This window comes from Arabidopsis thaliana, chromosome 4, assembly GCF_000001735.4.
Source record: "Arabidopsis thaliana chromosome 4, partial sequence".
Classification (NCBI taxonomy): Eukaryota; Viridiplantae; Streptophyta; class Magnoliopsida; order Brassicales; family Brassicaceae; genus Arabidopsis; species Arabidopsis thaliana.
This window is the reverse complement of record NC_003075.7, coordinates 13289509-13316631: the sequence shown is the minus strand read 5'-3', so window position 1 is coordinate 13316631 and position 27123 is coordinate 13289509. Positions and strand designations below refer to the sequence as shown.

General features: G+C 34.9%; 8 protein-coding genes and 1 non-coding gene across 15 annotated transcripts; 5 read left to right on the top strand and 4 right to left on the bottom strand.

Moving 5' to 3' along the window:
• The first annotated feature begins 188 nt into the window (after nt 1-188).
• On the top strand, nt 189-3215 carry AT4G26310 (elongation factor P (EF-P) family protein). 2 transcript variants are annotated; one of them, NM_118764.3, is made up of 11 exons: nt 189-796; nt 937-967; nt 1056-1069; nt 1162-1212; nt 1329-1398; nt 1551-1617; nt 1727-1794; nt 1983-2106; nt 2284-2323; nt 2449-2516; nt 2614-3215. In NM_118764.3, exons 1-11 carry the CDS (start codon nt 566-568, stop codon nt 2624-2626), a joined length of 777 nt encoding a protein of 258 aa, NP_567743.1. In that variant the 5' UTR covers nt 189-565; the 3' UTR covers nt 2627-3215. The 2 variants fall into 2 exon arrangements, with proteins under 2 accessions (NP_567743.1, NP_001190845.1); NM_001203916.1 differs by having other exon boundaries at nt 394-796; nt 2396-2516; nt 2614-2855.
• Nucleotides 3216-3522: 307 nt separating this feature from the next.
• emb1027 (Arginyl-tRNA synthetase, class Ic) lies at nt 3523-8655 on the top strand (the record flags this gene model as incomplete). Of its 5 annotated transcripts, none has more annotated exons than NM_118763.3 (18): nt 3523-3612; nt 4362-4436; nt 4523-4662; nt 4760-4835; nt 4914-5015; nt 5105-5320; nt 5428-5508; nt 5638-5721; nt 5835-5939; nt 6040-6218; nt 6389-6473; nt 6577-6763; nt 6869-6938; nt 7121-7190; nt 7272-7361; nt 7747-7815; nt 7910-8008; nt 8122-8655. In NM_118763.3, 18 exons carry the CDS (start codon nt 3523-3525, stop codon nt 8230-8232), a joined length of 1929 nt encoding a protein of 642 aa, NP_194360.1. The 5 variants fall into 5 exon arrangements, with proteins under 5 accessions (NP_194360.1, NP_001329503.1, NP_001329502.1 ...); NM_001341794.1 differs by lacking the exon at nt 3523-3612 and adding an exon at nt 3847-3984 and having other exon boundaries at nt 4366-4436; nt 8122-8232; NM_001341793.1 differs by lacking the exon at nt 3523-3612 and adding an exon at nt 3847-3984 and having other exon boundaries at nt 8122-8232.
• Nucleotides 8326-9171, bottom strand: AT4G26288 (uncharacterized protein). Its single transcript, NM_001084980.2, has 2 exons — nt 8792-9171; nt 8326-8664 (listed from the first exon to the last, which is right to left on the bottom strand). Exons 1-2 carry the CDS (start codon nt 9007-9009, stop codon nt 8415-8417), a joined length of 468 nt encoding a protein of 155 aa, NP_001078449.1. The 5' UTR covers nt 9010-9171; the 3' UTR covers nt 8326-8414.
• AT4G26290 (uncharacterized protein) lies at nt 8810-9037 on the top strand (the record flags this gene model as incomplete). The annotated part of the gene is made up of 1 exon (NM_118762.1): nt 8810-9037. One exon carries the CDS (start codon nt 8810-8812, stop codon nt 9035-9037), a length of 228 nt encoding a protein of 75 aa, NP_194359.1.
• A 1738-nt stretch (nt 9172-10909) lies between the features above and the next one.
• Nucleotides 10910-11911, top strand: AT4G26280 (P-loop containing nucleoside triphosphate hydrolases superfamily protein; the record flags this gene model as incomplete). Its single annotated transcript, NM_118761.1, has 2 exons — nt 10910-11236; nt 11294-11911. The coding sequence occupies 2 exons, from the start codon at nt 10910-10912 to the stop codon at nt 11909-11911; spliced, it is 945 nt and encodes a 314-aa protein (NP_194358.1).
• A 280-nt stretch (nt 11912-12191) lies between these two features.
• On the top strand, nt 12192-15854 carry PFK3 (phosphofructokinase 3). The gene is made up of 13 exons (NM_118760.3): nt 12192-12703; nt 13082-13128; nt 13243-13282; nt 13379-13441; nt 13522-13659; nt 13747-13905; nt 13994-14047; nt 14118-14186; nt 14277-14406; nt 14492-14757; nt 14855-14900; nt 14979-15133; nt 15338-15854. The coding sequence occupies exons 1-13, from the start codon at nt 12602-12604 to the stop codon at nt 15536-15538; spliced, it is 1470 nt and encodes a 489-aa protein (NP_567742.1). The 5' UTR covers nt 12192-12601; the 3' UTR covers nt 15539-15854.
• A 333-nt stretch (nt 15855-16187) lies between these two features.
• Nucleotides 16188-18937, bottom strand: MIOX4 (myo-inositol oxygenase 4). 2 transcript variants are annotated; one of them, NM_118759.5, is made up of 11 exons: nt 18663-18937; nt 18334-18475; nt 18103-18184; nt 17766-17970; nt 17599-17658; nt 17456-17508; nt 17168-17290; nt 16988-17057; nt 16812-16890; nt 16637-16718; nt 16188-16512 (listed from the first exon to the last, which is right to left on the bottom strand). In NM_118759.5, the coding sequence occupies exons 1-11, from the start codon at nt 18691-18693 to the stop codon at nt 16486-16488; spliced, it is 954 nt and encodes a 317-aa protein (NP_194356.2). In that variant the 5' UTR covers nt 18694-18937; the 3' UTR covers nt 16188-16485. The 2 variants fall into 2 exon arrangements, with proteins under 2 accessions (NP_194356.2, NP_001190844.1); NM_001203915.2 differs by having other exon boundaries at nt 16255-16512; nt 18334-18478; nt 18663-18829.
• Nucleotides 18938-20166: 1229 nt separating this feature from the next.
• AT4G26255 lies at nt 20167-22691 on the bottom strand. Its single transcript, NR_144115.1, has 8 exons — nt 22647-22691; nt 22465-22562; nt 22257-22355; nt 22032-22113; nt 21696-21900; nt 21007-21061; nt 20451-20878; nt 20167-20376 (listed from the first exon to the last, which is right to left on the bottom strand). It is a non-coding gene; the product is annotated as an other RNA (non-coding RNA).
• Nucleotides 22692-25527: 2836 nt separating this feature from the next.
• GolS6 (galactinol synthase 6) lies at nt 25528-26991 on the bottom strand (the record flags this gene model as incomplete). The annotated part of the gene is made up of 4 exons (NM_118758.3): nt 25528-25797; nt 25879-26013; nt 26094-26417; nt 26659-26991. 4 exons carry the CDS (start codon nt 26989-26991, stop codon nt 25579-25581), a joined length of 1011 nt encoding a protein of 336 aa, NP_567741.2. The 3' UTR covers nt 25528-25578.
• Nucleotides 26992-27123: the final 132 nt, after the last annotated feature.

Here is a 27123-nt window from a genome sequence, read left to right as displayed (position 1 = left end):
AAGTTCAAGTATTAAATAACATTTTTCCCCTTTGAGAAATCATTAGTTGCTGTTAGTAGTAATCATATTATTTCAATAGTTTGGTGATTAAATAAAAATTAAACTAGTTGAAATCTTAATCTCAAAGCATTATAGTGGGAGGGGGACAACAAGCAAACAACTTGTAAGCTTTACAATCATGACATCTTCTAAGAAAAGTAGTATTAATATAATCTGTATAAATAGAATTTGAACTTCAAGAATGTATTGAATTTTTTTTTTGTTCATGACAGTTGCTTTCATCTCAAGTATTTGAAGAAAGTATAACAAGTTTAATGGGCTACTTTTTAAGGCCCATTATAATTAGAAGGCCTTGTCCGTCTTTCCGCTCGTGAAACGAACCCATTAGCTCCGGATCATCAGCATCGAAAACGGCGCCGTAACCATTAGTTCTGTCTTAACGGCGTCCTTGCGACGTCAGCATAGCAAACGACGCCGTGTTGTTTTGTTGTTTTTTTCAATTCTTTTCTCGATCAATGGAGTAGCGAGCGAGAATCAGTTTTCCGATTGCAAGGGTTAAACGGAGATGAGAGGGCTGCACCATTTCAAGAGAATCTCAATCTCTCGATCTCTCTTCTCCTTCTCTAATGCCACTTCTCCTGGGGCAGTAACGACTAGGAGGTCTCTTTATTCTTTGAGCAGGTCGTTGTTGTCATCAACCCCGTACGCCGCCGGTGGATGCTGCCGAGAAACGCCTCCGCTTCATTCTCCGTGGTCTGCTCTGCAACGCCGCGGTGTTAAGGTTAACGCGATTCAGGTAAAGTTTAACTGCAGAGATTAAAGTTTCTTACTCATTTGACTAGCGAATAAACTATTATTGAACCTTTTTGAGCTCACACGAGTAAAGATGATCTGTGTCCATGTTCGCACTCTGATTTCTTGGTTTGTTAATTTCAGCTAAGGGCAGGAAATGTAATTGAGCGAACAGGTTAGCTTTTTGAAGTTTTCTCCTTACATCTGAACGTTTTTGGATGAGTATGATTTAACAAAATTTTGATGGACCATTGCACATTCAGGGCGTACTTTTCGGGTTAGTCATTTGGACGTTTGGTTTTATACCTTCAGTTTTTTTTAGTTCCAGGTATTGAGAAACGCTAATTATCTTTTTGTTTGATGTTGTAGGTTGTAGAAGCAGAGCATAAGCAACAAGGTAGAGGAGGAGCTTCCATACAGGTATGCATACCTGAAACTCTTTAATCAACAGTCTAATGTTTTGATCGATTATTTCATATTTTTCTGTTGTTGATATTCCGTCTCTTAGCCTAAACTCTCTTCTCTGTGGAAAACAGGTTGAGCTTCGTGATGTTGACACTGGGAATAAGCTTAACTTGCGTTTTGGATCTGAGGAGTCGGTTGAGAGTATGTTGCTTATTCCATAGCTTAGTGTTAATTCATCAGTTACCTACTAAAAGTTGTTTTTTTTGGGTTCTCTAACCATTTTGGTATTAGCATCGTAGGATAGGTCGATTACTTTTTTTGTGATATTGATTGATTGCATCAATTTACTGCAGAAGTTTTTGTTGAAGAGAAATCTTTCACGTGTTTGTATGCAGAGGGAGATACTGCATATCTGATTGAGTGAGTCCATATTTTTTTGTGTAATCTCATTACCTGTTTTATATCAACTTAAACACTGTAGGATCTTGTGTTGCTAAAGTTGATTTCCTTGATTATGTAAATCCAACAGGCCTAATACGTTTGAGCAAGTTGAAGTGCCATTGGACATATTTGGAAAAGCTGCTGTATATTTAAAAGGTTGGTAGCAAGATGATATCTTTCGTGGTGCATGTCATACTTATTTCCTTTGTTGATGGTTGTCTCAACAACAATATGGATACTCTTGAGTGCAGACAGTCATTGTTGAGCAAGTTGAGTGCATGTGCTAGAAATACTAACATATTTGTCATGTATCTCTTTGTCCCTTCTTTCCTCGTGATTGACAGAGGAAATGAAAGTTCAGTTGCAGCTGTATGATGGAAGAGCTTTATCTGCATCTATCCCTAAGCATATCACATGCACAGTTGTAGAAACACAACTTCCAATGAAAGGCCTAACATCAGCTCCTCGGTATGTCCTTTTTCTCAAAAGTCAGGAACGCTTTTTCTCTATACGGTATAAGCGTTTAACATATTATTGATTAACACATGTACCATTTTGTTTAACACATGTACCATTTTGTTTCCTTAACACCATGAATCAATCGTTTATAAGTTATGAGAAAACGCCTTATTTCTTAAAATGCAGGTACAAGAGAGCTCTCCTGGATAATGGTTCCACTATTCAGGTAAGATGTCGTTCTAGGAAGTTGGAGCTATTAGTATTGTTTGATCTTCAAATTTCATGTAACAGGAACTAGTCTGGTTCATCTAAATACCAAAATAACTCTTGGTTCCACCTTGAATACCTCAGGTACCATCTTATCTCGAGGCAGGTGAAAAGATTGTGATAAACACTGAGGATGACTCTTTTGTTAAGAGGTATTATTAAGTCAACTCTTTGATTCATTACTCTGTTCATTGTTGTTGATATGGGCTTTGCTCACGTTAGTCCTCTTCTTGCTTTCGCTCATTACAGGGACAACAAATGAAACTATTGCGTAGTCGTTTAATACTTCTCCTATGGAGGATACATCGGATATGTTGAGAAACGTTTGATAGAAAGATTAGGGGTTTAGTGTTTATGAAGCTATTGCTATTATTATTCCAGTTCTCATAATCTCGGAGCTTCTGAGACTTGTGTCGATTGTCACAAGTTCTATATGAAGAAGACTTCCGTTGTGTACAAAGATTTCAGAATCATAAAGGTTAATTTTTATGATTTATTAATTTTTCGGCCCAACACCTATTAATGCCTTCAAACACTACCGCCGTGTCCTTCAACCGTATCAACGGACAGTGTTGTGTTGGTCGTACTTTTCAGATTTATGTCCAGAGCTCACCCAACTTTGCTGAGCTTCTTGAGGCATGAAAGCTTCAACATGGAAAGCAAGGACTTTCCTATATATTCTCGCTTATCCAGACGATTTTGAGTCATCCAGAGGGAAAAAGGTAGATCAACTGATATTAGAAGACGATGCTCAAATTTACATTAGAAACTCCATCCTTGAGTCAGTGATGAGTTTTTCCTCATCTCCTCTTGCTGATGATGAAAGTAAAGGTCTAATCCTTCAGGTGCTACTTTCTTACCTTAATGTCACTTGGTGTTTATCTTGCATCTATATGCAGTTGCCTCTTCAGTATCAATAATATAAGCTTGATTCTGAGAGTATATTTGCTTCATCTGTTCAGACGAAAACCAGATTCTGAATAGCCAATTTGACGTAAACCGCGCTTTAGTTGGTCTATCCGAATAGTCCAGCCCGGTTTAATTAAGTTTGCAGGTTCGGGTCGATCAAAATGTCTATTACCCCGGTGGTTAAGAGACATATTCAACGAATTAACAAGGAAATAAATAATCAAAAGAACCCTTAAAATTCATCATCATATGTTCATTTTCCCAAAAGACGAAAACAGAAGAGAAACTTTAACGACAAAGCTCCGTTTCTCCGCCGATCATCTGACTTTTACCACCGTGGTATGATTCTCCATCCCTTCTTATTTATTTAATCTTCCTCAAATTCGCCGTTGATTTGTTCAACTTTAGCCTAAATGTTCAACGAATCGGATCGCATTAATAAACACAGTAACCTAATGGCATAATGGGCCTAATATTTTTTCGGCCCAACACGAAAATTACCTGAACAATTAAAAAAAAAAAGAAGATAAAATAAAAAAATAAAAAAAGGGAAACAAATTAAAGAGAGAGACAGAAAATTGGAAATGGCAATAATAAGCCTAACCCTCTTTCCGGTCACAGCAACACCACCGCCGTCTTGTCTCTTCTCCTTGAATCGTTTTTCTCGTTCCCATCATCACTTTGCTTATTTCTCTTCTTCTTCTCCAACTGGTAAAATCCTCTCTCCGAGCTCTTCTTATCTCCATTTTTCTCTCTACTTGTGGTTTATCTCTGCTCGACTACATTCTCCCCATTTGTTGAGATTAGATTCTTATTCTTGGCTAAGCTCATTTTTTTTCTAACTGTTGGAACTTTGCGAAATGATATTGTGTTTGCGTGGTTTTCGTTTTAGTTTCTATAGAAATGCTGAAGAGGGTAAGTGTTCATTTTTGTTTATATTTCAACACGGTTTGTGTGCACTGTATCAATGATTTGATGTAACTCCAATAAAGAAGAGCAATCTACTGCTTACAATCAAAGTTTCATTGTTTGTTTTTTTTAATTGCAATTTGGATGTACTGATTTCGCTTTGGGGTTTTGTAACCTAGACAGAAAAATTGAGAGCAACGGCTTGGAGATTTGCTTTCTCATCCAGAGCTAAGTCCGTGGTAGCAATGGCAGCTGTAAGTCAGCAGTTTTTTTTTAAAATCCAGGAGAAAGTTTATAACATTCTTATTTCCCTGTTTCATGACTAATTTCTTTTTGACAGAATGAAGAATTTACGGGAAATCTGAAACGTCAACTCGCGAAGCTCTTTGATGTTTCTCTAAAATTAACGGTTCCTGATGAACCTAGTGTTGAGCCCTTGGTGGCTGCCTCCGCTCTTGGAAAATTTGGAGATTACCAATGGTGCTCCCCCTCTCACTTGGTTCAGTGAAATTATAGTTCTAATTAAGTTGTTTTCTCTTTGTCAAATTATATTCTTACATCATATTGTTGTCTGCAGTAACAACGCAATGGGACTATGGTCCATAATTAAAGGAAAGGGTACTCAGTTCAAGGGTCCTCCAGCTGTTGGACAGGTTCGTTTGTTTGGTCTTTATAATTTCGTGGCTTTTGGTATGTTCTTTAACTTTTATTCTGATCCTTTTTTCACATAGGCCCTTGTTAAGAGTCTCCCTACTTCTGAGATGGTAGAATCATGCTCTGTAGCTGGACCTGGCTTTATTAATGTTGTACTATCAGCTAAGTGGATGGCTAAGGTGCTCCTGTTGTAATTGTGTAGTCCTTTTCTAGTGCTCATGTAAATAAAATGTGTGTTTAGCATAATTGTTTTTTAATCTATTTGCAGAGTATTGAAAATATGCTCATCGATGGAGTTGACACATGGGCACCTACTCTTTCGGTTAAGAGAGCTGTAGTTGATTTTTCCTCTCCCAACATTGCAAAAGAAATGCATGTTGGTCATCTAAGATCAACTATCATTGGTGACACTCTAGCTCGCATGCTCGAGTACTCACATGTTGAAGTTCTACGCAGAAACCATGTTGGTGACTGGGGAACACAGGTAGCTACTTTTCTGCTCTTCAAATGGTTTTTTGACCTTGGTTCTTTTTTTGTAATTGTTGTGTTCCAATATTTATCAGCGAAATAAAAGCTGCTTTTATTCTGCAGTTTGGCATGCTAATTGAGTACCTCTTTGAGAAATTTCCTGATACAGATAGTGTGACCGAGACAGCAATTGGAGATCTTCAGGTCAGCTGCCTTCTATAATATGCCCTCTCAAGCTTTACAGTTTTATTATGTAGCAATATTGGCATAATATGCTTGCATGTGAAGAACCAAAGCAATATAGTTTCTAACCTTAGAGATGTCGTTTGATAGGTGTTTTACAAGGCATCAAAACATAAATTTGATCTGGACGAGGCCTTTAAGGAAAAAGCACAACAGGCTGTGGTCCGTCTACAGGTAAATAATCACTAGTGTGTTATTCTGTTTTGCAGTGTCTCAATTTGCAGCTGCCTTTGGTTGCAAGATCTAAATTACTCACAAGTCTTAATATATTCCTTTCTATGGCGCAGGGTGGTGATCCTGTTTACCGTAAGGCTTGGGCTAAGATCTGTGACATCAGCCGAACTGAGTTTGCCAAGGTTTACCAACGCCTTCGAGTTGAGCTTGAAGAAAAGGTAAAGTAATAGCTGGACCTGTACAACATTATTTGAGATATAATGGAAAAAGAGATACATGGATGGGTAATGAAAAATGCATTGATTTAATTCATGACAGGGAGAAAGCTTTTACAACCCTCATATTGCTAAAGTAATTGAGGAATTGAATAGCAAGGGGTTGGTTGAAGAAAGTGAAGGTGCTCGTGTGATTTTCCTTGAAGGCTTCGACATCCCACTCATGGTTGTAAAGAGTGATGGTGGTTTTAACTATGCCTCAACAGATCTGACTGCTCTTTGGTGGGTTATCTTTACGTTAGTTATTTCATGAAATCCGGATTTTAGTAGTGATCTTTTGAAAATAGATCTCACATGTTATGACTTTCCGTGTCTGTACTTACTGAAGTTTGATCTGAACTTGCATATTGTTCAATGGATTGTCTGCTGGTGCTAAATTTTGCCTGGCCCAGGTACCGGCTCAATGAAGAGAAAGCTGAGTGGATCATATATGTGACCGATGTTGGCCAGCAGCAGCACTTTAATATGTTCTTCAAAGTAGGTTTGATGAATATTTTATTGTTTTTGACGTCTTGTGAAATATTTTCTATTGACTGAAACTGTCAGTCGTAACTGTGGTTATCATGTTACTGTGAATTAGGCTGCCAGAAAAGCAGGTTGGCTTCCAGACAATGATAAAACTTACCCTAGAGTTAACCATGTTGGTTTTGGTCTCGTCCTTGGGGAAGATGGCAAGCGATTTAGAACTCGGGCAACAGATGTAGTCCGCCTAGTTGATTTGCTAGATGAGGCCAAGACTCGCAGTAAACTTGCCCTTATTGAGCGCGGTATCTAACTTTGTCTTAAAACTCTCTACGTTTTGAAATGTTGAACCATCACTTGTTGAGTTATTATTTGGTCTATTAATCCTTACATGTTTTTTCTCTGTTTAGGTAAGGACAAAGAATGGACACCGGAAGAACTGGACCAAACAGCTGAGGCAGTTGGATATGGTGCGGTCAAGTAAGTATCATCTCTATTCTACTGCTGATAATAGTGAATTCTATTCAGTATCTTCCGGTTTTCGGTGACGTTTTATAATTAAGGCTGCTCAATTATGATGAATGATTTGCCAGATGTTTTGACAGTTGGTTTATATTCATGGCTACAAGCTAATGTGCGGTTTTGTTTAATATTCTTTCAAGGTATGCTGACCTGAAGAACAACAGATTAACAAATTATACTTTCAGCTTTGATCAAATGCTTAATGACAAGGTACTGAAATTTGCCACCTAGTTTACAAATTTGCATTTTGCAGTCACCTACACAACCTTATTGATCATATGTCATGAGCAGGGAAATACAGCCGTTTACCTTCTTTACGCCCATGCTCGGATCTGTTCAATCATCAGAAAGTCTGGCAAAGACATAGATGAGCTGAAAAAGGTACTTTAGCTGCATGAACATGAATCGCTGAATTTTATTCTTTGTTCCTCTTGGCTGCCCCTGAAACTTTCCCATTGTCTCTATCAAGGAAATGCGACGTTATAAACTATTTAGTTTGAAATTGAAAGCTTAAACAATTTTCAGAAGTGTTTAAACTTTTAAGTTAATGCCAGTGTCTATAGTGAGCATTTAATTTTTTGGAGTCTCAAGATTCATTTTGTATACACCCTGGGCCTTTTTGTCCTTTTTAGTTTCTTGGTTGTGCTATCTTTCACATTTTCATAAGATATGGATCGTCGAACACCTACGAAGTCTGTTATTAGTTCCTACCATACGCAGTACAATAAAGAGTAATTCTTATGTTTCAACATCTTATTCATTGCAGACAGGAAAATTAGCATTGGATCATGCAGATGAACGAGCACTGGGGCTTCACTTGCTTCGATTTGCTGAGGTAACACATGCTCTCTTTAGATACTTCTTTCATATTTGGCTTCTTTTTCTCGGCAACAAGATGAACTTGAAACTCATGTGTGAACAATTTGCAGACGGTGGAGGAAGCTTGTACCAACTTATTACCGAGTGTTCTGTGCGAGTACCTCTACAATTTATCTGAACACTTTACCAGATTCTACTCCAATTGTCAGGTGTGCAATTCACAAGACTCTACATTTCTCATTTGATATTGTGATATTAGACTGCATAGCTGCATAATCAACCACTATAATGTTGATCTCACTTAAAACATGATCTTTTACAGGTCAATGGTTCACCAGAGGAGACAAGCCGTCTCCTACTTTGTGAAGCAACGGCCATAGTCATGCGGAAATGCTTCCACCTTCTTGGAATCACTCCGGTTTACAAGATTTGATCACATCACAAGTAAACGACCCAAAGGAAAATGTTTTTAATTCGTTTTGACAATTTTTCTGCACAATTAGTGTAAAAGGCGTTATTTGGCCCTAAATTCTCTCTGTTCTCATTTAGCTTGGGGCAAACTTGTATACAAATGAATACAATGTTAAACTGAACCCAGAAGGTTGTTTTGTCATGTCATTGAACTGATTTGGGTGAATCATGAAATGGTTTAAAGGTTAATCTTGAATTTGAATGTTTTGAGGATGTTCTCGTGGCTTTCATGGAGATTGTTGCCTTTGGTCCATAGAAATAATCCCTTTTGCAGCATGACTTCGTTCTTGATCCTCTCTTCACAAGATCCTGTAGACTTGTGACATTTGCTAGAGATGTGAATGATTGAGATTTGCCTTTATAATACTTTGAAAGTCCTCCTTTCTTGACCTGACTGTAAGAAAAAAAACAAAGACAATAAGAAAACAAATTCTTAACACTGTCTATGGAGACAAGATGGAACGATCAAAGAGAATAAGGACTGTGAGATAATATTTCACCCAGAGATTTAGTGTCATTACATGATAGGGAGCTGAGAGATGAGGTCCGAAAGATCGTCGAAAGGCCCATTTGAAGAAGAAGAAGAAGAAGAAGAAGAAGAAGAAGCATCCTCTGTTAAATCAGATGAACACATAGAGATAGAAGATGAAGATGAAACTTTTGCAGAGGATCCTGAAACTCCAATAACACCCTCTTCTTCTTTTGTAGTCGAAATAAGATTACCATCGCGAATGTTCATCTCTTCTTCTTTTGTCAATTATGTTTAGATTCTGATTTGATCTTTCTTTTGAAGTCTTAACCAAAAGGACAAGAAAAGGTTTCTTGATCAATAAGAACAGAACAGAGAGTTCTTTTTTTTTTTGATAAGAAAGAACAGAGAGTTCTTGTCGAGATGTTTGTGTTCTGTTCTAGTTTTTTTTTTTTTTTTTGATAAAAGTTGTGTTTTGTATATATATAGAGGGAGGTAGAGGATTACACATGTAGATAAGCGAAGAGATACGGTTTAGTAAGAGAAAAAAGGATAACGAATAAACGATAATGTATAGGTATTACTTACGTGCAAGCTGTGGCCTGTGGATAACGTTTTACTCTGTTTCTTCTATCAAATTTATTAATCATAATCTATTTTTTCTCTAGCCTCTCATAAAAACATAAGGTTGACTCTTTTATCTTGATCCCAAATCCCAATTGAATATAAATTATGAACGACTGAAATCGAATTTTGGATTGTTTTTTTAACAATTATCTTGAATTGGACATAAGGTTGACTCTTTTATCTTATTTTTATTTTTATTTTTTTTCCATTCAAATTCGAGTAGATATAACCATTCTAGATCAGAAATTGTTGTGAATGCTTTAAAGGAAATTGTTGTAATTATGGTGACCATTTGAACGTTATTAACTTTATCCATGTTTTTTATGCTATCAATGATGTCATGTAAATAACTATTCTCCTGGACATGCCAACGTGTTCCGTGAGTTCTAATTTCGTTCCAACAATCTAGTCTTCTTCTTTAGTTTAGCACCATAATCACATCTACCCTAACATGTTACATATGGTCATCTCTTAATTTCTAAATGATGGTTTGAATTATAAATGGAGATTTTATGCATTAATTATGGTGTTGTGCAATTCTACGAGTATAAAAATTGTAAGCTAATGATAAATTATATATACACGTAAATTTTACAAAATGTTACGTAAATTTGCTCCCTCAATTTTGTATATTTGCTTATGAACTGTGTCAATGTCACATCCATATTTGTTATTCAAGCCCTGGTTAAATAGCAGAGAAGAGTATGCCAACAAAATTACCCTTCCCGCCAACTATTACACACAAGCTAAAATGAATCAATTCTCTTATGGTTACGTCAAACACTTAAACTAACCTGTTAACCAGCTTAAAAAAAAAATATATGAAAGTTGCAGAATGTTGAACCTATAATCTAACTTAGACATTATCTTGCGATAGGAATATATTAAAATATTTAAATAATTAATGCTGACATTGCGATGTCATGTACGTTTCCAATATAAACACTCTCGATTAAAGTGAATAAGTGATGCCCTAAGTGATATGTATAGGTCAGGACATTGTATATTATTGAATCATCAAATGACCATTCGGGCAGGCTGAGGTACAAATAGATAAAAATCGATGGTAGATACCAGTTGGAAAGTGAATGGAATCCTTGGCAGCAGAAAAGATAATTTTGGAATCTTTGGATTTTAATGTCCTATTATCTCATAGACAAAGAAGACAGAATTTTTACTTTTAAAAATATCAAGTTTATAGTTATCGTATGCTAGTTATAGGAAGACATACTTTTCACGAGTAAAAGAACTTTTTTTTGTATGTATTACACTTCTAGTATAAAAATACATGCACTATAATTTCTGATTCATAATTTCATAATCCCCTACCACGTTATCTCTCTTTTTGTTTTTGTACGTCACTATTGCCTCTCGATTTTTGAGATACATGTTCGTAATAAAATAAAATAAATATTTTTAAAAGTGATGTGTAAACGTTTTATTGGATCATATATTTTAACATTTTAATATAAATAGTGATACTAGGGGTTTGAAGCAAACACAGCATTCAAAATAAGTCGCTAAAAGTAAAAACAAAAGAAAAATGGAGAAGTGGATGAACTTGAGAGACGAAGACTTAACGGAAGAAACAAAGACTCTAATCTCTTCACTTTCTTCAGAGAAAGGGTACCTCGGTCGAAACCTCTGCAAGTACCAAGGCTCTTGGTATTACTACAACTTTCTCCAAGGTGTTCTCAATTTCCAGAGAGGTTTTAAGCCTCAAGACACTGATATTATCGTCGCATCGTACCCAAAATCCGGCACCCTGTGGCTCAAGGCACTCACTGTCGCGCTTTTTGAGAGAACAAAGAACCCTTCTCATGATGATCCTATGAGCCATCCTCTTCTATCCAACAATCCTCACAACCTCGTACCTGTCCTTGAGATGAATCTTTACCGGGATACCCAAACACCGGACTTGACCTAGCTCTCATCATCATCTCCAAGGTTGTTCTCTACTCACACGCCTTTCCACACGCTGCAAGTAGCTGTCAAGGACTCTCCTTGCAAGGTGGTTTACATCTGCAGGGACGCGAAAGATTCGCTGGTGTCACGTTGGCATATCGTTTGCAGGAGTCTGAATAAAGAAGAGGACAGAACCATTCTTGAGTCTATGTTTGAGTCCTTTTGCAGCGGAGTCTGCTTGTTTGGTCCGTTTTGGGATCATATCCTGAGTTACTGGAAAGCTAGCTTGGAAAAGCCAAAGCAAGTGCTTTTCATGAGGTATGATGAGATAAAAACAGATCCTCATGGTCAGCTCAAGAAACTCGCAGAGTTTTTGGGTTGTCCATTTTCTAAGGAAGAAGAAAAGAACGGATCTCTAAATAAGATCTTGGAGATGTGTTCTCTGCCTAACCTGAGCAGTTTGGAGGTTAACAAGACCGGAAAGTCAATCAATGGCATAGAGTACAAGAACCATTTCCGCAAAGGGATAGTTGGTGACTGGAAGAATCATCTAACTCCGGAAATGGGTAGCAAAATCGACATGATCATGAAGGAGAAACTCAAAGATTATTCCGAGGTTTGGTTTGAAAATGCATTGTAATAATTAATAAGTGACCCTTCTGATGTTAAGGTGCATGGTTTTAAAATTCTGAATTAGTGATGTTTATGTGTTGTTTGTGTTTTGTTTTCCTTTGAAATGCATTGTAACAATAAGTACCTGTATCCTTTGATCATGTAAAGGTTCATGGTTTCAAAATTCTGAGAAATAATAAACCGGATCGGTTATTTCGGTTATCGGTCGGACCGTATTAATGCATGGCTTGACCTTGACTTGATAACCAAGCCCAACAGTTGGAAAAAATCAATAAAAGGTAACAAAATAGAAAACCAATAAACAAATATCAATTCTAGAAAAATATCGATCTTTCTCTGCAAGTACTTGTACTAGTCGTCGTTACTGTCAAATAATCTACAAAGCAGTGACCAAAACCACCATTTCCGCACATAGCTAAGACCTTTAATGGTTTCCTCTCTCTCTCTATCTCTACCTGGCTTTGTAATTTGTTTACCGACTACAATGGTCAAAATTTCTCTACTCCTATAAAAATGGGTCGCCTTGTTTTTGATCAACGGATTTGATTCATCTTTCTTTTTACCTTTCTTCCTGCTTTCGTATTCAATTTGTAGTTGACCAGTTCAAAAGTCTCTATACCAGAAAAAAAAATCGTTTTTTATTATATTATAAGACTTTTCCCCTGAAATTGTTGTTCCTCTGTTTCGAGCGTTCGTTATGAGTACTGTGGAGAGTAGCAAACCGAAGATCATCAATGGCTCTTGTGGTTATGTTCTAGAAGATGTACCGCATCTCTCCGATTACCTTCCTGGTCTTCCTGTATGTTTACCTCTCTCTTTTTTTAATCTGATTTGATTAAAGCTTTTGCTTTTGAGCTTTAACTGTTGCAAAAGGTTGAAACTTTGATCTATGTTGATAGATATTTATATATCAATTTTTTCAGCTGAGGACTGTTTAGTTTTTTTGTTTGGAATTTGAGATAGATGAAATGAATTTCCCAGATTCTGATTAGTATAAGATAGCCCAGGGTAAAGAAAAAGGGGTCTTTTGTATTTGGGTCTCAAGAATTATGAACCTGGATCAAAATCTGTAGCATGGTTTAAGAGTTTTTGTCCTTTTACCATGTTATTTTTGGGATCGAATGATGGTTAAGTTTTGATTAATGGTCAATTTTCTTTTGGTTTTATGTTATTGTAGACTTATCCTAATCCATTGCAAGACAATCCAGCTTACTCAGTGGTTAAGTAAGTCCTTTCTCACAGATGTTTTGGTGACTAAGGTTCCTAATTGTGTCCTATGGTGATTCAATCATTAGCCTGCAGTTGTTACATTAGTTTTTTATTTTTGGAAATTTTCAGGCAATACTTTGTTGATGCTGATGACAGTGTTCCTCAAAAGGTATATATTTGGTTGGGTTCTTTCTATAATATCAGGGCATCCTGAGAATTTGGAGCTCATGTTTTGTCTTACTGACTCTTCTTTTTGTTGTTTTAGATCGTTGTTCACAAGGATGGTCCAAGGGGGATTCATTTTAGACGAGCCGGGCCACGTCAGAAGGTTTTTCGTCGTTTTATCGAATTGCTTTAAAGTCCTTTTTCCATTTCAATAGGGTCTGTTGTTGACTTAGTTCTCTGCAGGTATACTTCGAATCTGATGAAGTGCATGCTTGCATAGTTACCTGTGGAGGTCTTTGTCCTGGCCTTAATACCGTGATTAGAGAAATAGTGAGCAGTCTATCTTATATGTATGGAGTGAAGAGAATACTGGGAATAGATGTAAGTTTCTGTGATTGTAATCTCCTTCTTACCAAAACAAACACGGTATTCATTTGTTTCATTTTCACATGCTTGAGACTTTTTCAGGGTGGATATAGAGGCTTTTATGCTAAGAATACTGTCTCCTTGGACTCTAAAGTTGTAAATGATATCCATAAGCGTGGAGGGACTATCCTTGGGACCTCACGAGGTGGTCACGATACCACAAAGATAGTTGACAGCATTCAAGATCGAGGAATCAATCAGGTTTTGATAACCATCACCTCTTTACACCGTGTTCTGTTCCAAGAGTACATACAAACTCGTTCTTGATGTAGTTTTTTTCATCGTTCAGGTTTACATTATAGGAGGAGATGGAACACAGCGAGGAGCATCTGTCATATTTGAGGTAAATTTCACTTCTACCTTACAATTCTACAATTTCAGTGTTTACTGATCTTTTGGTGGTAACCATGTAGGAAATTAGAAGACGTGGCCTGAAAGTTGCAGTTATTGGAATCCCGAAAACAATCGATAATGACATACCTGTATGTATCTCTTTCTACTGCTTTGTCTCTATAGAAGAGCTGTATTTCTTATGTGGAGAAATTGAGAACTTGACTTTTGTATTTGTGCAGGTGATAGACAAATCTTTTGGGTTTGACACTGCTGTAGAAGAGGCTCAACGAGCTATTAATGCAGCACATGTGGAAGCCGAGAGTATAGAGAATGGTATCGGAGTTGTCAAGCTTATGGGTCGCTACAGCGGTGAGAATTCACTCTTCTACTTCTTCTTTGCCTTATCAAGCTCTCTTATTAGACTATTTCACAAGTTTGTTCACTGCTTTAACAGGGTTCATAGCGATGTATGCCACTCTAGCAAGCAGAGATGTGGACTGCTGTTTGATTCCGGAGTCACCATTTTACCTGGAAGGAGAAGGCGGACTGTTTGAGTACATAGAGAAACGACTCAAGGAGAGCGGTCACATGGTTCTTGTGATTGCAGAAGGTGCAGGACAAGATCTAATGTCGAAGAGCATGGAATCTATGACACTCAAAGATGCATCTGGTAACAAACTTCTTAAAGATGTTGGCCTTTGGCTGTCACAAAGCATCAAGGTAAACCATAAATTACAGAGACAGCATCAAACATTGATGCATAGGAAAATCAGACTAAACTCACCTACTACTAAATTTTGGTTTTACTCGGTTGTAGGATCATTTTAATCAGAAGAAGATGGTGATGAACCTCAAGTACATAGGTACAATTTATATCCCTTGCATTGCATTCTCTCCACCATGAGTTTCTTGATTGTTCATTTTTCTTGTCTTAATTTCAGATCCAACATACATGATTCGAGCTGTTCCTAGCAATGCGTCAGACAATGTTTATTGTACACTTCTGGCTCAGAGTGCAGTGCACGGTGCAATGGCTGGATACACTGGCTATATCAGTGGTCTAGTGAACGGAAGACAAACCTACATACCCTTTTACGTAAGTCATAAAATCGATTTAAATTTTAATGATGTGATAGCATGCTTTGGCAATCAAAAAATAGAGCACCAAAAATTGATGATGCATGATCATTATACCAGTATCATCATACTGTCATCAGTTATCATCACCGTTAAAGTCATCATCCTCATATCATCATAATCATAGTATCACTTTTATGTAAACATCATTTTTATGTTACAGAGGATAACGGAGAAACAGAACCATGTGGTGATCACAGACAGGATGTGGGCAAGGCTACTCTCTTCGACAAACCAGCCGAGTTTCTTGGGCCCCAAAGATGTCTTTGATAATAAAGAGAAACCGATGTCGGCTCTCCTTGACGATGGTAACTGCAATGGCGTGGTGGATGTTCCTCCAGTCACCAAAGAGATCACCAAGTGACCTGAACATAAGAACAACGACAGAAAAGCTTTGCGTTTTCAAAAGATGTTACATGTTTTAGGTAGTTGAGTAAAATAATAGGGTGTTGACGGTTTTACCCTTTTTGGCATAACAAAGCAATCTTTGTTAGATGCCTCACGTTGTAATTTTCCACGTCATGATGCTTTAGTCCCACGTCATATAAATAAGTTCCATTTATCCCATTTTACATTCTGCTTATATATAGAATAATCTAGCTACGAATTGTCAATGCATGATCATGTCAATGTGATGATTGATTATTTGCTATTTAAGACGTTAAAAATATGTTCTTTGCTGAAATCAAAATGCAAATATTCAAGTTCTTGCTTTCAACTATAACATGGTGAATCCTTCAAAGTTTTAACCATGTGATCAACATAAATTTTGTAGATAATTTCATACGAAATGACAGTTATACTAGATCATTATCATCGTCATATAGAAATATGTGATTACGTATCTTACGAATTACACCTGTTTGGTACGTAATTCTCTTCTGTCCATGACCTAACAGAAGCGAAGATGCAAAGATACCGTGATCAATTTGAACACCTCTATCTGAGTATGAGCATTAAAGGTCATGACATTGTTCGCATGGATGTATCAGTACTAATGTAATATTGTACACTTAGAGTTACGTTAATAAAACTTTGTTTACATTACAATGCACAATTTTTAGACCTTGGAGGCTTAGATTATTATAAATAAACTTCATTATTTAAGATCTTATATCACCCGACGTACAAACTCTTTAGCATTCACGAGGGTTGATTGTGATTACATTTCAGAGACAGCCTGAATATGATTAACATAAGATATATATAACACAATTACAATAGATTCACATTAACTCGAAAATGTGTAAAAATATTTGTAAGTAAATAAAACGACTAATCCTCCATGGGCACTTTTTTACTCCACCGAATTCACCACCTCAAGTTTTCCGGGAAATACTGCAAAATCGAAAAAGAGAAGAAAGAATTTATAGTCAGCTGAAGAATTTAGAAATATATGAATGTTTTCAATATTAATACACTTTTCATTGTTTTTTGTAATGAGCATGCAATATATACTCACTTTCTTGATAAGAGACATGTAGTAAGGCTTGACCTTCTCCACATCAACGTGAACTTTGCTCTTACTGTACAAGTCGTACTTGCTGTAATAAAATTCATATATATATATAGCAGTTTAGAGATGCTATTAGGAGAAACAACAAATCACTTAATCATGTTTAAGAAAATGTGATTACTTGAAAACGTGTAGCCACTTCAGATTCTCCTTGTCTTCCTCGTTCATAAGATGGGTGTATTCTCCAGCCGTGTGCAAAGCTGCATATATTCAATTGATTTATTAAAATAACCTTTACTCATAGCTACAAATTTATAATGTTACTAAAATCATATATTTCTTAGTTGAAGTGCTTACGGTAAAAGGAATGGTATCTTATGATAAACTGTCCAGCCGACGGCAAGGTACTTCCGTTTTCTTTAGCCACCTGAAAAAAAATATTAATTAACATCAACTTTATCCTTTACAAAACTCAAGATTGATTAAACTTTTCTGAAAAAACATTACTCTAAACTGTAAAAATAATCAAGTAATTACCAGGTACATGTAGTCGTCATGGCCCCAAGACATCATGACATTGTTTAATCCACACCCTTCAGAGTAAATCCCATTTTTAGTGTTGTAGGTTTCGTTGTGAAAATCTGGGTTTTCCACAAAGTACTGTGGATAAGAGAAACGATATGTTAGTTAATTGTTGCTTGCTTTGGGTATAAACTCATGAGAAAGAAATGAGAATCCTATATTTTGAGAGTATGTATAGAAATTTCAACAAAACTAATAAATTAATTTCTATCAACAACTTAAGAGATTGAATCAATTATTTACCTTGTGATGTACGTTAGATTCATCAAATGCACATCCAACAGGGAATGTGTCACCTATAGGTTTTTGTAAGAGGGAATAAACAATTAGTTTCAAATATAGTTCGCATATTCAAAATATTAATGACAAAATCAAACTTGACTTACCAACAACAGCCCATTGAGGAAGTCCTCCGAATTGTGGAAGAGTAATAACTTTCCCAAGATCTGAAAATTCCATTAGAACAACTCATTCGGTCAAAATATTGGACGAGGACGTATCGTTCCTGCTCTAATTAATTCATAGAAAAGACTATTGGTTACAACAAATTTACCATGGATAAGAGCGGTCAGATGAAGCCAATCTTCATTAGGGTAATCTTTGCGGATGGCTTCGGCAGATTGAAGCAAATGCTGAATCTGGGGCTCGTCAAGATCTGGATCACTCTCATCCACAACCTCATTGAGAAGCTCACAACATTCCCAAATGCTCATCACCATTTTATCTAATTTTCCATATTCAGCCCTCATCTTTTTCACCTACAAAACATACAATTATTTATATTATTTATTAATTAAATAAAAGTATACATATACTACCTGGATCACATAAGTTATAATAAGATGTGTCATTATACACATAAACCCTAATAACTTTTTTAAGAATCTTACAAAGTCGACAGTTTGGTTGATGTGTTGTAATCTGTAAAACTCTTCGACGCCCTTTTGCCTCTCACTCTCAACATCGTAGTCCCTGCGACCAAATACCACCAATGTACACGTTATGGATCAAGTCAAGGTTTAGATCCGGCCAAACAAACAAACAAAAAACACTCAGTTTGATTTAATTAAATATTTTCTTCATTCTTGAATTGAATAGAAAAATGTGGAAGAAAAAGAAACCTGAATTGGCGGCCAAATGCATTCATCTCAGGAGCCAAAAAAGCTTCGTCGTCATTGGTGTCCATTTTCGGCATCGAAAATCCTCCGTCCAATTTCAACTCTCCGATATTGTCCCCACTCTTCTCGAATGCAGAAACCTCTTCTTCTTGAAAGAAAAAAATCTTTGTAAGATATATATAATTTAGACACAAAAAAATCCCAAAAACTTGTTGTGAATTAGCCACCACCAAAATACATTATTTTCCTAGAAAATCGTTGATTTAGCCGGAAAATAATAATATCTTGATAAAGACGTTATTTCCCAAAAGATTGTGAGAATAGATTCTTACCAAAAATCGGCTTCTCAACAGAGATCGTCATCTTTTCGAAGAAAGGTTTTTAAAAGAGAAGAAACGAAACGAAACGAAAGAGAATGGTTACGACGGTTTGGGATGAATTGAGAGAGAAAATAACTCGATTTGCTTTTTGATTATATATACTTCTGCGATGAAGACTTTACGAGTTTAATTAGGAGTTACGGTATTTATAGTGGTGGATAAGGATTATGAGACAATTCCCCTCCTTAATATTTGGAGAAAATCTAAGTCCTTATTGACGAATTATTTGTTTCTTTCTAAACAACTACTTTTTATATTTATCCAAACCAGGAACGACTTTCTGTTTATTTCTTTTTTTGTATTGTCTAAATTTTACGATAAGGAAATTTATGATCAGTCAGTGATTTGATTTTCTGGTGTAATTTTTTGCTATATTTTACTGGTTTTTTTAGCTATTATGTTGACTGTGTTTTTTTTTATCATTTTAGATAAGAATCGATAATTCCATGTCAAAAACAGAAGATAAGAATCGATAATTCCTATTTTTGCTTATATTGATTAAATTTACGTTGTGATTTTGGAAATAACCAGATAACAGTTATCAAAATATCTTTTAAAAGTTTTAAATCTATATACTGTTTTTTGGTTGGTAAGTAATTTTAAACGGACGCTAATTAATGTGACCAATAAAATCCTCTACTGGTCAGAACTAATTATATTGTGTACAGTAAAAAAAGCCTTACTTGACCAAAGAACAAATGTTAGTAATTTGCTAACACAATCATAGAAATTTGTTTTAATAACAAGTCTCAATTCGTTTTTTAGTGTCTAACACACATGCAACAAGAAAAATAATATGCCAATAATTTATAAAAATAACAATGAATTGTCCTTAAACTTAAATATTGCATGAGTTTTGTCCTCGAAAAGTATGAAAAAGTGTTAGCTTGAATTGTAGCTTGTACAAGTCAGAAATGTTCTTAAAATAAATCAAGGAGTGACTCACCATTACGTGGCCTTCATTTATATGTTATCTAAATTCTACTGATTTGCTTTTCCACACATGCATGACGAAATATCTACTCACCATCTTCAACATGTACTTCAAATACGCTTCTTTTAAATGTTAAGGCTATCTATATTTTCCACAAATTCAATGTTACAAATATTAACATTGTAGATAGTTATCAGTATCATCAAAATATTGGAAAATTGAATCTAATTACCAGTATCATTACAATTTAATCATTTGCATTATATCAAACACAGATAATGTGAAATGTTTTTCTTATGTGCTGCTTGACTTGAGTTGGTGTCGTTTATTGGTTTGGGTGAGTTGATTTGGTCTGTTTCGGTTTAGAAGATACGATGGTTTTACTGGTAGTCTATAAATAATTGGATAATAACTTATAATACTTTGGGGCTTTGGGCTATACTCTTATATGGGCTGGGACTAAATTGTTGACAATAAAAAAAAAAAAAAAAAAAAGAGCTTTGAACTTCTTGCTCGACTATGAGAAGCTAATTTTTTTTTTTACTATATGGATTACACTTACAATCTTTGTAGATACACTAGTTCTCCTTGTTTATGGAGTTATGTTAACTTATGATACATATACAAATGTCTCTTTATTTAAGATATTGTACTATCTGTATTTCTTGAATTCTTCTAAGTGATGCCCCACTTCTTTTCTTCTCCACACTTCACCACCACCTCCGGAATATACTGTAAAAATTCAAAACGAATAATTAGTTGAAAATTCATAATTTCTTTGCAAATGGAGAAGAATAGATACTCACTTTCTAGATCAACGTGAACTTTCTCCACCACCACCTATCAGAGACATCTAGTAGGACTTGACTTTCTCCACATCAACGTGAACTTTGATCTTGCGGTATAACTTGTACTTGCTGTAATAATAATAATATACAGCAATTCAGAGACCGTAGTTATTAGGATCAAGACATGATTAAGTAATTGATCATAATATCTACAACCTCTAATTGTTATATATTGTTGTTATTACAGTAAATACAAGTTATACAGTAAAATCAAAGTTCATGTTGACGTGATGAAGATCAAGTCAAAATGAACTTTGCTTAACTATATTGTTTAATCCACATCCTTGAGTGTAAATTCCATGTACATGTAGTCGTCATGGCCCCATGACATCATGCTCATTGTTTAGTCCACATGCTTGACTGTAGATGCCATTTTTGGTTAAATACTGCCGAAAAGAAAGAGAAAATAACAGTCATTAAATTAATCGTATTTTGGTATAAACTCTTAAGAAAAACCATATAATGTGGGTGTCTAATATTCTTTTCTTGATCATAAATTGCTAGTATTGATTACCCCGTGTTGTACGTTAGATTCATCAAATGCACACCTAACAAGGAATCTATGTCACCTGCAAGTTTTTGTGAGAGAAAAATAAATTATTAGTTCCACATACCCTTATAATTCGCATAATTAAAATATTAATGACTATATATACTAATAACAAAATTAAACTTTAATCACCAACAAAATCCCATTGAGAAAGTCCTCCGAAGTGTGGAAGAATCATAAAGATCTGAAGATGCAATAAAATCAGAAGTGTGATTATTTTTGATTCACAACTAGGTGATCAATTGGATAAAATCAAACCGAAACCACCACAGAAAAATGGATAAAAACGAATTAAACAAATCAGTATGGCGTCAAACTTCTATAATTATACATGACTGACTACATAGAAAAATAACCAATAAAACTCATTAAAATAGATATAAGAGTAATCCTGTTTCAAATACATATATAACTAATCTTAACTAATTGAAACCAGATCAAAACCAAAGTAGATTTGACTTCGATTTGCTTATTATTTTTCTTGTCTTTTCATAAAACACACAAAAAAAAAAATCTAAACAAATCTAACCATGAACTAGCTCAGATGTTGCTCCAAAAAAAAAAAAAAAAAAAAAAACTAACTCAGATACTCATATATAGTTCTGATTATAAAAAAGGCACACTATATTAGACTATTTGTAATAACAAATTACCATGAATGAGAGCGGTTAGATGAAGCCAAGCTTCGCTAAGGTAATCCTTGCTGATGGCTTCGGCAGATTGAAGCAAATGTTGAATTTGAGGCTCGTCGAGATCTGGATCACTCTCGTCCACCACCTCATTAAGAAGCTCACAACATTCCCAAATGCTCATCACTTCTTTATCCAATTTACCAAATTCTGCCCTCGTCTCTATCACCTGAAAAATTATATTGTTTAATTTATATAGATATTACACATATATATTCTACGTGGATCCCATAGATCTATATAGATGTTGTATAAATAATTAAATATATATAAACCCTTATTAGTTTTTAAGAATCTTACAAAGTCGACAGTTTGGTTAATGTGTTGAGATTTCTAAAAGGCTTCCACGCCTTTCTGCCTCTCATTCTCGGCATCGTAGTCCCTGCGACCAAATACCAATGTAATCGTTACGGATCAAGTCAAGATTTTAGATCCGACGACCAAAAGAAAAAAACTCCAATTTTTCTTTATATATTCAAAATATCTTTTTTAATTCAATGTATATAGATGGAAGAAAAAAGAAACCTGAACTGATCCCCGAAGGCATTTATCTCGGGTGCCAAGAACGCTTCGTCGTCTTCGATAGATAGACGTGAACTTTTTGCTTCTAGTGTATAACTTGTGCTGTAATAACAAGAATATATAGAATATTAGTGATTCAACTTATTAGGATTAAAGTCAACCAATTAATCACTTAATCATGTTTAAGAAATGTAATTACTTAAAAACATACGTGTATAGCCACTTAAGATTTTTTTTTTTTCTGGAGCATTGCACACCGCTGGAGAATGAAAACACACCCATCTTATGAAGGAGGAAGACAAGGAGAACCTGTAGTGTAATTAATTAATTAAAATAAGCTTTACTCTGAATGAAGTACTATTAACTTACTTGACATATATCAATTTTTCTCACATCCAAAATCACAACATTAAAATTTTACTACGAAGGCATATACATACTTCAAAACCATTAATAATTTGTACTTAAATGAAAACAAGCATAATAAGACCCAACAAAAGGACGATGAGATAGACACGCAATGACGAATATTGAGCTGCAATTATATGTATTGATTGATACGACAATAATATAATCAAGACTCAAGATCTAAGCAGTCGGCTACTATCAGGTACAATAATTGAATGATGACCCAAAAAAAAAAGAGTACAATAATTGAATACTAGACAAACTCATTTATGTTCAACTACACACTCTGTCCTAATAAAGCATGTGTAAAATGAATAAACCCAAGCTTCACTTCTTCTTATTTGTTGCATAATATAAGCAAAATATAATCAAAACCATTAAAATTGTATGCTTTTTTTGTTGTTAATTACAATAATTTATAAAATATTTACCGATATAAACAATCGATAGGCTAGGAACGTAATAACTAATTAAGCTTGCCTTTCAATCATTGTATATGTATTTATTTTTTTTTAGGATTAAATAAGACTCAGTCAGTTACTAATGTTTTAAAAATAATAATCATTACTTGAAAATGTGCAGCCGATCAGGTTTCTCCTTGTCTTTCTCATTCTTAAAATGGGCGTATTCTCCAGCCGTGTGCAATGCTGCAGATTATTAAATTAAATTTTAATAACCGTGTTTAAAAAAAAAAGATTAAATGCTTACTGTATAAAGAATGGTATCGTATGAAAAATTGCCATGCTGACTGCATAATGCTTCCATTCTATGTAGCCACCTGGGACTGTTGAGTGACACATTCCCTATTGGGTGTGCGTTATATAATTAAACTTTAATTACCAACAACACCCCTTTGAGGAAGTCCTCCTAAGTGTGGAAGAGCCATAACCTTACCAAGATCTTAAAATCCAATAACTTATTTAATGTGTGATTAATTCAGATTCATAACTAGGTGATCAATCAGATAAAATCAAACCAAACTATCACAGAAAAATGGATGAAAAAAACAAATTAAAAAATTTATATGGCGTCAAATTTCTATAATTGTACATGACTCACTAAGTAGAAAATAAAGAAAACAACCAATAAAAATTCATTGAAATAGATATAAAACTAATCTTGCTTCAAAGTTCAAATATATATAGCTAATCTTAACTAATGGAAACCAAATAAAAACCAAAGAAGATCCGATTTTGATTTGGTTATTATTTTTCTTGTTTTTTTCATAAAACACAACAAAAAAATCTAAACTAAAAATCTAACCATATACTAGCTCAGATACTCGTATATTGTTAGGAACGGTATGAGTAATTGAGCTGCAAATATAAAGATTGATATGTTAATATTTAATAATAAATTCAAGAGCAGATTACTGTTGGCATAAAAATCCGTAAAAATGTTTGTATATTTATTATTTATATGGATCAAGTACAATAATTTGATATTAGACAAAACCATTTGAGCTTAACCACACACTGTCCGAATGAAACATATATAAAGAATAAATCCAAACTCTAGTTCCTCTATATGTATTGGCTATAGCAGGAATACCTAGTCATCATTATTTCATTTAAGAAGAAAAAAAGAAAGGAAAACCATATTTTTTTGGTAAAAACATGTTCAAGCGATGGTGACGTATTACAGTGACGGCATACCAATCATAGTAATGTGAAATTTCAAGAGTTAAAATATCCGAAATCAATTTCGGTTCATAACGATCAGACCGGTCAAAATTATTGAATCATGGATGATATTTGGTCAATGCATTGTAACTGAAGAATAGAATTATAGTAGTATTTAACCACGCTAATATTACGATTTATGAGGTATAGTTTTCTTTTGGTCAACTGTATTCATTAAATACGCTAATATTATGAGATACATTTCCATATAAAATCTAATTGGCTAATGGAGGAAACGATTCAAAAGTAAGATTCATATAAATAATGTCTCAGTTATTATTTGCTTACCATATTGGTAAGAATCAAATAGTTTCAGAATCGGAAAATGCCAACTTATATGGAATTAACAATAATGTCCTGAGATCATTTTGTTTTAAATTATACTCTCCTTCTCTTCTATACTAATTAAAATCCGCATTAACTTTACGAATATGTAGTATAATCTATATATCCTTTGTTTTATTATTCATTTAAACCAATGTCATAAATAGTGAGACTTTAATGTATCAGTTAAACGATACAATGCCATCTCCAATTAATGAGAACTTTAAGCAACCATAAGAAAGGTTTGAGCAAGGAGACGAGAAAAAACCAACCACACGATTCCAATCCACAAATCATTACATCAAACTCAAACTAAAAAATATCCTAATTTTATTCTAGCGCATAATGAGGGATGGGTCAAACATACCAGTAAACCGAGTGTAAAATGCATTACCAGTCATATATATTGAATGGTACAGTATTACAATCTCAAAACACCTTTTCTCTTTACAAAATACTCTCAACGGAGGTAAAGGCATTGCAAGAATAATTCAACATGGAAGCCAAGTTTCTTTAAAGATGATGAACTATGGTTTTAAATTTTAATCTAGCGCATGAGGGATGGGACAAACATACCAGTCGTAAGAATTCAGTCATCAAAACAAAAGTTATTGTCGAATCTAATAAAGTTGTTATACAAAACGCAAAACGCAAAAAGAAATAGGAACAGAAGAAAATTAAGCCAAAAGAGTTTTCTTCTTATTGATTCTAAAACAAAAAAAGAGAGAGGGAAAGGGTGGTCAAGGTCGACATTGACACAAACACAAGACCAACCACTCTAATCTCACAAACACAAACTCAAACGAGGTTGCTATATAGTTATGATAAAAATTTATATATAGCCTAAACCTCTCATTAAAACAAAAAGGAAAAAAAAGTTGCATAGATAGAGCTTCCACATAAAGAATTGGTTATGCAGCGGAAGGGGCAAGACTAATAAGGACATCGCCAACAGATTCCTTGGAAGCCAAGGTTGCATTGATCGGACTCAGTTTGGACTCAGTCTCGACAAAGTTCTTGTAATCTAAACTCGAATCTTCATAAATATCCCACCATTTCTTCACCAACATTTTTATGTCCTCACGATCCATATGCTCTTCAGTTTCATCGAATCTCCAAGGCTTCGAACCCTACAAAATTTGAGTAACAGAAATACATTAAATCTACATTAATGCATATATGTAGAGACGAAATAAGGAATTTAAACGTACATTTGCACAATAATGAATAACACTGATTTGGTCAAGGTCAATGTGTTCAGGATGACGCCAAAGCATAGCCATTACAAGGTTGTAGGTCGAAGGGATGGGCTTGTAAATGTCTGTAAAGTATTCATTCAGAAAATCCTACAAAAAACAAGCATTAATATTAGATTTGTATAATAAAGAAACTAAAATAAAATAATGATAAAGAAAACAAAACAAACCTGTTCGGCAAAATATGTCGGAGTGGTGATTTGAACAACACGAAGGAGATCCTCGTAAGTGAGGAGATTAGGTTCAAAAACCAACATACCGGCGTTGAAATATACCGGCGGTGGAGAACCAAGACTTTCAACAGGCCATGTCACCTTTTCAGGACATTGTTGGCAGTAACCTATCTTAAATTGAGGAGTTTTGGACCAAGAAATCTCGCAAAAGCAATCTTTGACAGCGTACAAGTAGCCACGAGGAGTATCGAAAAGATGATCGATGTTACTAAATACTTGAATGTCTCCATCTAGATAAATCATCTTTTCATACTCCACAAACTGCATTTACATATATTAACAAGTCGTTAGACGTTATCATGATTTTAAAACAAACGTAACAATCAGAATATTAAATTTGGATATATAATCTTTAATAATTTAGTGACATTAGTCCACGTTATTATGCTTTTAAACTAATGTAGCAATCAAAGTAATTGATAATTACATTAACAAAAAATAAACGATGCGATCGGATGATGAATAAACACAAATATAGACATATAGTAAGAAAGTTTTTTACCTCCCAAATACGAAGCTTGGAGTAGTTGATAACGTAATAGGCCATTGAATAACCGGTTTTGTTTTCCGGTGGATAAACCGGTTCAATCTCACGGATGATGCATCCCTGAGCCAACAGGATTTGACGGTGTTCCTCAGGCACGTCCGGGAGAATCGCAACCACAAGAGGATAAGCAGATTTCACCTTACGAAGTCCCTTGGCTAGACCAACTACACCCATCCAGTAGTCTTTGTTTCCAGCAAGGAAAGTGACGTAAGCCCTTTTCACACGGTCATGGCTCACCGTCACGTCAGCTTTGATACTCTTCTCGACGGTCATCGACATTTGAGCCATCTCAAACAGTTAAAATGAGAAAAATATTAGTGAAGAACCCTTTTTTTGCGATGATAAGTGAATTAATATGAGAAACGAGCGTTTATTATATAAGGGAGTGAGAGGAGAGGGGAGAATTAATTAGAGAATATT